Raw genomic sequence first — 9,067 nt, 5'->3', positions numbered from 1 at the left:
TCCACAAATACAAATAAAAATACTGGATGTTCTGCACACCTGTAATATGTTGGAAACTCTCAGATTCAACTGAACTGTTGGTGACAATGAGCACAGGTGTTATCAATAGTTATAAATATCCCCTAACCCGTTAATCCTGAGTCTGACCCCTGGAGCCTAGAAACAAGAACATGGGTTGTTCACTATCCCAACGTTTTTCTGCATCTTTTTTTTCGCTTTTTGAATTGCGTTTCCTTCATCTTTGCACGTTTCTGAACACTACAGCAACAACCTCTGTTATGGAATCTCAAAGCCCTGAATCTGAATCCTGAGCGATGTCCTTGTATCGTCGTGGCCGTGGCTCTGACTGGTTGATGTTACTTTAAAAGAACAGAAGCTGCTTTTCTTGACACACACACACAAAAAAAAATGAAGCAATAAAGAAGGAAGTCAGAAAGTAACCACGGGACACCACTTCTCAGTTTGTCTGAGTTCTCGCTCAGTTCAAACGGAGACGGGACGCAGCAGAAACCCCAGGATGGCAGTTTGGGGTAAAACCGTCTTCTGGAGCCTCTTGTTCCTCCTGGCAGGTAAAACCAGAGCAACACGAGCATCCAAACTTCAACATTTAAAATATGATCTGAGATCAGAGCTCCGTAGCATCAGAGAAGAGCTGGAACATGAAAGAGAAAAACTGAATGAGAGCAGAAGACGAAACGACCGATTGTAACATTCGACTCCAACAAGTGACAGAAAACACGTTGTAGCATCTTAAAGGCTTTGTTGTTTCTTCTTTTTAATGACTTCGTTTTTCTCTCGGATCTCTTTCCTGTTTTTAATTCTCTTTGTGTTTTAAAATTCTGCATAACCGACTTCTTAACTTCCATTTAAATACATCGCTTTGGTTTTTTAGTAAAGCTCCTACTCCAAAACAACAAACGCTGAAATACTCACAGTCAGTAACCGACCTGAACAAGTCAAAAATATTTCTGTTGATCAAACTTACTCGGTTAGAGTTAGTAAGGTTATGTAGAGTTAGTGTGTGTTGTAATGTTGAGTTAGGTTAGTTGGTGTTAGAGTAAGTGTTAGAGTTAGTGTTGGTGTTGGTGTTGTTGTTGGTGTTAGTGTTAGTGTTAGTGTTAGTGTTAATGTTAGAGTTAGTGTTAGTGTTGGTGTTAGAGTAAGTGTTAGAGTTAGTGTTGGTGTTGGTGTTGTTGTTGGTGTTAGTGTTATGTAAGTTGGGGTTAGGTATGAGTGTAGTTAGTGTAGTGTTAGTGTATGTTAGTGTGGTTGGGTTATGTTAGAGTTAGTGTTAGGTTAGTGGTGTTAGAGTTAGTGTTAGTGTTAGAGTAGGTTAGGTTAGGTTGGGTTGGTTGAGTTTAGTGTTGGTGTTGGTGTTGGTGTTGGTGGGTTAGAGTTAGGGTTAGAGTTGGTGTTGGTGTTGTTGTGGTGTTGGTGTGTTAGTGTTAGAGTTAGTGTTAGAGTTAGTGTTAGTGTTAGTGTTAGTGTTAGTGTTAATGTTAGAGTTAGTGTTGGTGTTAGAGTTAGTGTTAGAGTTAGTGTTGGTGTTAGAGTTAGTGTTAGTGTTAGAGTTAGAGTTGGTGTTGGTGTTGTTGTTGGTGTTGGTGTTGGTGGGTTAGTGTTAGAGTTAGAGTTAGTGTTGGTGTTGGTGTTGGTGTTGGTGTTGGTGGGTTAGAGTTAGAGGTTAATGACATAATTTATTGGTTTCTTTGCACAACTTCCTTTTTCTTTAGCTTTATGTTTGGTTCACATTGATACTGCCGATATGTATATATCTGTATGTGGCCATTTTAAACATTTTCTTATTTATTTATTTTTTATTTAACTAAAGTGATTATTTATGATGCATGTGTTCATTTATTCCACATTTGTAGAATTTTTAGATATTTATAATTGTAACTCATCCTCATTTTATTTATTTATTTTTTACAATAGCAAAATTAAATGTCCATCAAAACCAATGGATTATACACTCACCGGCCACTTTATTAGGTACACCTTGCTAGTAAAAGGTTGGGACCTTTTCCTTCAGAACTGCCTTAATTCTTGGTGTCATACTTTCAACAAGGTGTTGGAAACATTCCTCAGAGGTTTTGGTCCATATTGACATAATAACATCACACAGTTGATATCTGATCACATCTATGATGAGAATCTTCCGTTCCACCACATCTCAAAGGTTCCTCTATTGGACTGAGATCTGGTGACTGTGGAGGCCGTTGGAGAACAGTGAACTCATTATCATGTTCCAGAAACAAGTTTGAGATGATATGAGCTTTGTGACATGGTGCATTATCCTGCTGGAAGTAGCCGTCATAAGATGGTCCACTGTGGTCATAAAGGGATGGACATGTTCAGACCAACAACCAGACCACGTTCAAAGTCCCTTAAATCCTCTTTCTTCTTCATTCTGATGCTCAGTTTGAACTTGATCACCTCTACATGAATAAATGCATTGAACTGCAGCCATGTGATTGGCTGATAAGATATTTATGTGAACAAGCAATTGAACAGATGTACCTAATAAAGTGGCCAGTGAGTATATATTTAACAATATAGAGACACGGTCGTTCCCTGATATATTAGAAACTGATTTTATTTTCTATCAAAAAGGCAAAAGAGTCATAAAAAAAAGATGTTGTTAGAGGTAAAAATAAAACCAAACTCAGAGAAATGTTTAAAATGTTCCAAATCCAATGAACTCTATGTTTTACACCTAGAATCACTGACAAGCACAAACATAAATGTCTTTGGTACGAACTACAGCGCCACCATCAGAGCACCCAGTGCTACCATCACATTACCAAATCTGAAGAATGGTCACTGGATTAACAACAAGCTGAAAATATAACGCGGCTCCAACAACAAAAACCCTTTAAAAACGAACAAAGTTAAAAGTGTAGAATGATCATTAGCTGAACATGTTGCTCTAATATATTTTAGCTTCACCGAACACTTTGATGTGTTTTTTATTATTTATTTTGTGTGATTTGAGCCACTCTATTTTTAGGTCACAGTAGCTCATTGACAATGTAAAAAAGAAAGAAAAAAAAAAGAATTTAATTTTGAATTTTAAAGTTAAATTAATTCAATTAAATTAAAATCTAGCAAAATAAAATGAAATAAAATAAAATAACTTAAGTTCACTTATGTTAGTTAGTAAATTAAATTAAATTAAATTAAATTAAATTAAATTAAATTAAATTAAATTAAATTAAATTTACATAAATATACAAGAAATAGAGACAGAAGTTAATGTGCTTTAACATGAATGACATGTTTAAGATAAGACAAGACAAGATAAGATAAGATAAGATAAGATAAGATAAGATAAGATAAGATAAGATAAGACTTTGGAGAAACGGAAACATTCATCATCACACAAACAGTGCACTTACAGTTGGACTATGTATAGAAATAAGAAATAAAATAAAAAATTCCTGACGTGAAAACAAACTGGATTCATCTGTTTGTGTCTCATCTGATCTTCATGTGTTCTTTCAGATGCTCAGATGCCACCACCTGTGAGTCCTGAACCATCTATAGTTTATCCTTTTAGAAGTACTTGTGCTGTAGAAGGATCGACTGTCACCCTCCCCTGCACCTTCACACCAGCAACGTCTGTCAGGATAAAAAGAAAAGATGAGAAACTGAAGATCGTCAGAGTCCTCTGGTGTCAGAACCATCCGATCTGTCAGCGTGAAACCCCGTCTGTGTACGACAGTAATTCAACAAACAACGACCCTCGCTATCAATACCTGGGAGACAAGAAGAGAAACTGCACTTTACAGATCAGAGATATTCAGAAGGAAGACGACGCAACCTTCAGATTCAGGATGGAAGCTGATAATGGAGCAGGACATTTTACTAACAGAACAGGAGTGAGAGTCTTTGTTGTTGGTAAGAACATCATGATTGTGACTCAAATATTAATGGATGTTAAATGAAACTAATGAAGTCTTTTATTTTAGATGGGATTCAGATGATGATACAGAGCTCCAGCAACAACAACACATTCACTAGAGGTGAATCAGTCTCACTGCAGTGTACTACACGCTGCACTTTCCACCAGCTGGAGGTCACCTGGTTCAAAGATGGACACGCCCTCTCACAGTCTGGCCCCACCCTCCATCTCACCTCCATGACTGCAAAGGATTCTGGGAACTACACCTGTGCTCTGAAGAAGAATATGAAAACACAGTCTCTGCAGCGCAGCCTGCAGGTGGAACCAGGGGAACCAGAGGAACCAGGGGAAGGTTGGTTCACTCTTAGTTCATTAAGATGTTTCTTCTTTTAGTTTTCTGCTGAGACTTATTCACAGATTTCTATTTCTTTTTCTAAGAGTTTCAAGTTTAAACAAAACCTGTATGCAGCTAATAGAAGGTTAGCATAGCTAGCTCGTGTCATGATTGGTTGATTAGTCCAAATGACCAATCAGGCTCCAGACTGTGTGTTGGGCCCGCCCACCTAATTAACATATTGATACAGAAATACAGAAGGGAAGAAAATATAAGTAAATAAAAATGTGAAATCTGTGGAAAACAAAACTTAAACCTAAAAGAGGCTAAAAGGCTCAGTAAAGGCTCAGATTTTTAAAGGATCTTATCAGGACACACTTCTCCTTCTACAGCCGACGTGTTATTTTATCTTATCTGACTTTGACAGAGTATCTCTTTGCTTTTACTTCCTTCCTTCCTCCAACAGTTCACATCCATCTTTTTTTCCTTTTATTAAACCACTAAACTGTGTTTTTCAGGCTCTAGGGGCCAAACACTGGCCGTGGTGTTCGGGGTCCTGCTGACCGTCATCACCGTCGGCCTCTTCGTCTTCATCGTCAAAAGGTTTCTTCATCTCACAAACTACAAATAATTCACACGTTAACAAGAAGGAAAACAAGAGGAGGAATAAAAACTTACTAAAAGCTATTCTCTGATGGACTCCAGAGAAGAGAATAAGTAATGTGGTGCTCAGTCTCCCAGAAAGAAAGTACAGAACAAACTCGATCTGGTTAACCACAACTCCACAAAAAAAAAAAAAAAAGCTAAAAGTGGCGACTCTGTGGTCGGTGTGTGTTTTTAGAAATGTTGTATGTGAAAGTTAAGTTAATAATATTATATATTATTGGTATTCAGCATCAAACATTAATGGACTGGACTCGACAAACATACTTTTTATATATTCTAAGAAAACGCAGCAAACTATGAACACTCTTTTAACATTTTCAGAAATGTTGTATGTGGAAGTTAATAACTTGTAATTTAATCATAAAGAGTTTTATTCCACATTATGTTTGATCCCAACAGTAACGTAGCTGCGTCTCCTCATGAAGTTAAAACTCTGTTAGTAATGACACATAAATAACTTTTTATCAACACCCCATTTACACATGACACTTCTTAAAACATCAGCAGCTTAAAAAACGTCACCAAAGTGGGAAGTTGTGACCACTTCTGTTAATACTTTAAGCTCTTTGGCAGCGCTGTGGTGTCCTACGATATATAAAACCAACCACATGGACTTTGCTATGTTCAAACGTCTCTGTAACCAAACTTTTGACATCTGCTTATTGCACTTTTATTCCTAGAAGTCACAGTTTCACAGTGGTAATACAAGGACAGTTGCCTAATAACTGACGTTAACACACTGATGTTTTTATCTTTTATCATTAGCAACAGTATCATCTGTTCCTCATGCACACAAACGTTCTCACTTAGATGTAACAAACCAAAAACTACACAACGTTACATTATTTAAGATGGTGCTGAATATGGACTGAAATGTGAATGTGGAGAATGAGTGAAGGGATTTGTAAATACACACATTAATTCCAAAAAGGTTATACACCGACCAAAATTATATGAAACATGTTAAATAATAATTCAATAAATACTAAAAGACTTGAACTTTTGCTACTGAATGAATTATATAATGAGCATCTGGTTCCTGTTGTAATTAACGTCTCACTGCAGGAAATGGGCAGCGGCTGCAGGTCAGAGAACTTTAGGAGGAGAGATGAAGCACAAGGTGAGTAACTCAGCTTATCCCTAAGGCTAACAAGTGTTAAAAAAAAAAAAAATGCTAAAGAAACAAGACGTTACGCTTGGAAAATGCTGGACTCTGTCCCTGAAAGACGGGATCTTTGGGAATCCTGTCAAACCATTTACATTTTGCTTGTCCCGACTATTCTGGGATCCTGGGACACGACAGCTCCAGGTTAATTCGTTTTTTGCTCGCAGTTGTCAGATCATTCACCCCAATCTCACCCCCACGATCTCTCCACTGTTGATGGAGTCTCAGACGGACCCCCTTCCAAGCCTCCACCCCAAGACTCCAAACAGAAGGTCACTTTGTTTGGTGCAACAGAGAAAATCCAATAGCTGACGGGAGCATGTCCTCCTCCTCAACACTAGGGGGCGATATGTGTCTTTTCACCCCGTCATACGGCCCCCTTTCTGGTTGACTTGTTATGTCACAGATCAGCATTTCAAACAACAACCAGATGGATAATAGTTCAGTTCTTTTTAGTCTCGTACGTAATGTGCTGCTACTTATGATGCAGATAGATGGCGCTATCCCTCAGGTGGTTCTAATACGTCTCTGTTTACCTTCTTCTTCTCACGAGACCGGCTTTCTTGGATGTTTTTGTTCCGAGGTCATACACCAGTGCATCGGTTGTGGAGCATGTGTTGTCTAGTTAAAGTTGGATTAAGGCGATAAATTTTTTTTTTTTTCATGTGTCTGTAAACGTACTGAGAGTCTTTTATACAACACGTTGCATGAAGCCGCCCATCCATTCACTGTGGGCAACTCTGGAAAAAAAGGAGAGAGTCCAGCTCATCTTCAGGAGTTTGGTTCTAGGACCAGCGCTAAATAGAAAATATAATGTTGATATAATAATAATAATATCACTTATATGACTGAAAACGTGTCAAACCATAATTAACTGGTCAGTTCTTCAAACTGTCTTCTTCTTCTTCTTCAGGCTCCTGATAATATCGTCAGCGGGGTCCAAACAGAAGATCATGAATATGAAACCGGTGGAGCTGTGGAGGACGTCAACTACGCCTCTGTCCAGTTCACATACCGGGAACAGGGCAGGTATGAAACAATGAATGAAGCTCAGCTTCATTAACTCATCATTAATAATCTGTGACAAGTTTAAATGTCTCTGCATAAAAATGACTCAAGAAACACCATCAGTGGGTTCAAAAGTATATGACACAATCAAACACCTGAACATACCTCTATGAAAATGAGTCAATATTACAAATCAGTGATTCTGATCAACATCATGTGGACGAGTCAGAAGATTATTGGGACAGTGTTTAGTGGACAGATGAGACCAGAGTAGAATAGTTTGGTTTAAATGTTTGGAGATGAACCAACACTGCATTCCAGCATCAGAACCTCATCCCTCCATGACACATGGGGGCGCTAATGTCCTGGTTTGGGCCTGTTCTGCTGCATCTGCTCATCATTGATGGACCAATGAACTGTGAATTCTACCAGTGAACTCTGAAAGAAAATGTCAGGACATGAGTCCATGAGCTGAATGTGAAGAGAAACTGGGTCATGGAGGAAGACAAGGAGCCCAAGAACACCAGTGGTTCTCCAGAAGAACCAGATGAATGTTTAGGAACAAGTCAAAGTCCTGAACTTCATCCAGTAGAAATGTTGGAGCATCAGCTGATGAGAGGAAACCACCAACATCTCAGATTCCTCCGAGCTGCTGTAGACACTGGTCAGCAGTTTACCGTAAACCGGGAAATAAATAAATGAACAAATGAGGATTATTCGTGAACAAACATACACATAAGTACGATATTTCTGATCCACGTGTTTGACTGTGTCACTTTGAGTGATTTTGATGGAGAAATTTAGAAAGTGTTGAAAGTTGCTAAAGGAGAGAGTAGCTCTAAAGTTCCTTAGTCCACTTCTCTTTCCTCATTCTTGTCTGATCTCTTTATTTATGGCTTTTTTAAAAAAAATCTGTTTCCTCTTTTTGTTATTGTGTGTTGTTGCAGGAAGGGGGGGTCAGCTGTGGATCAAAGACAAGTGAGTCAGAAGGAACTCAGGGAATTCTTCTGCTGCTTCATTTCTTTTTCTAATAGATTTTAATCATCACATGTTTGATATTTGAAGTTTGTGAAGTTCCTCATTTCGTCTCTGTCTGTTTTCAGTGTCCTGATTACATCTACAGTAGTGTCCAAACAGGAAATGAGCAAAAGGAAAGCAGTGACGTCAGCTATGCATCGGTTGAGTTCAAAAACAAGAAGAAAAGGGGAAGGTAGGAAGAAGTTTAGAAGAACTAAAAAAAAAAAGAAAAAAGAAAAAAGATTTGGAGCAAAAGTATAGTAGAGTAAAGTGTAGTTCTCTGATGACTCGTCCACTGACTCACGTCGTTTCGTTTTGCTTTTGTCAGACGGGAGGAGGAGGGAGATGCCGTCGTCTACGCTGGAGTCGTGACTTGAGGCTGAATTCTCCGAATGTTAAAGTTCACAAGCCGATGAACTGAAACACAATAAACACGATAAACCGATTTATTTCCATTCAGACATTTTAAGTATACTAGTATGTTTGAATATATATACATATATATATCCTTTTACTGATGTAAAAGGCAGATGGAGATAAACAGTTCTTAATATTTGTGATATTTGTGGAGAAGGGGTGTTAGTATATAAGTTGCATCCTTTTCAGACGTGTTCAAGGATTCTGTCATGTTTCTGTGTCTCTTTTATTTAATCAACGTGTTTTGAGTTTCCTGTTTTATTTTGCTACATGTCTTGATTTCCTGTTTATTGGTTTCTCCTCGTGTGATTGGTTGGATCTGTCTCACCTGTGCCCTCCTGTGTATTTATTGCGCTGCCTTCCCTTTGTTCCCTGTTGCGTGGTTGTGTTACTTTCATTCGTCCCCATGTTCCTGTGATTTTTGGCCTTTTGCCGTGTTTTTGAATCTTTTGTGTTTTGGATGTACCTGCCCTCTGCAGCGCCCGCTGTTTTTCTTTTCTTTATTAAATACCGGAGTCTCGCCTCATCTCCTTTTTTGTCCTGCCTTTGGGTCCTT

The 9,067-nt window shown here is 38.3% G+C and overlaps 1 protein-coding gene across 1 annotated transcript; it reads left to right on the top strand.

Annotated features, from left to right (window-relative positions):
• The first annotated feature begins 442 nt into the window (after positions 1-442).
• LOC125015864 lies at positions 443-9,037 on the top strand. The gene is made up of 9 exons (XM_047597883.1): positions 443-569; positions 3,505-3,900; positions 3,972-4,256; positions 4,757-4,841; positions 5,970-6,024; positions 6,983-7,098; positions 8,025-8,055; positions 8,181-8,287; positions 8,423-9,037. The coding sequence occupies exons 1-9, from the start codon at positions 518-520 to the stop codon at positions 8,469-8,471; spliced, it is 1,176 nt and encodes a 391-aa protein (XP_047453839.1). The 5' UTR covers positions 443-517; the 3' UTR covers positions 8,472-9,037.
• The last annotated feature ends 30 nt before the right edge of the window (positions 9,038-9,067 follow it).

The sequence above is a fragment of the Mugil cephalus genome, chromosome 11, assembly GCF_022458985.1.
Source record: "Mugil cephalus isolate CIBA_MC_2020 chromosome 11, CIBA_Mcephalus_1.1, whole genome shotgun sequence".
NCBI lineage: Eukaryota > Metazoa > Chordata > Actinopteri > Mugiliformes > Mugilidae > Mugil > Mugil cephalus.
The sequence above is the reverse complement of the archived record's forward strand: the minus strand, read 5'-3'. Positions and strand labels throughout refer to the sequence as shown.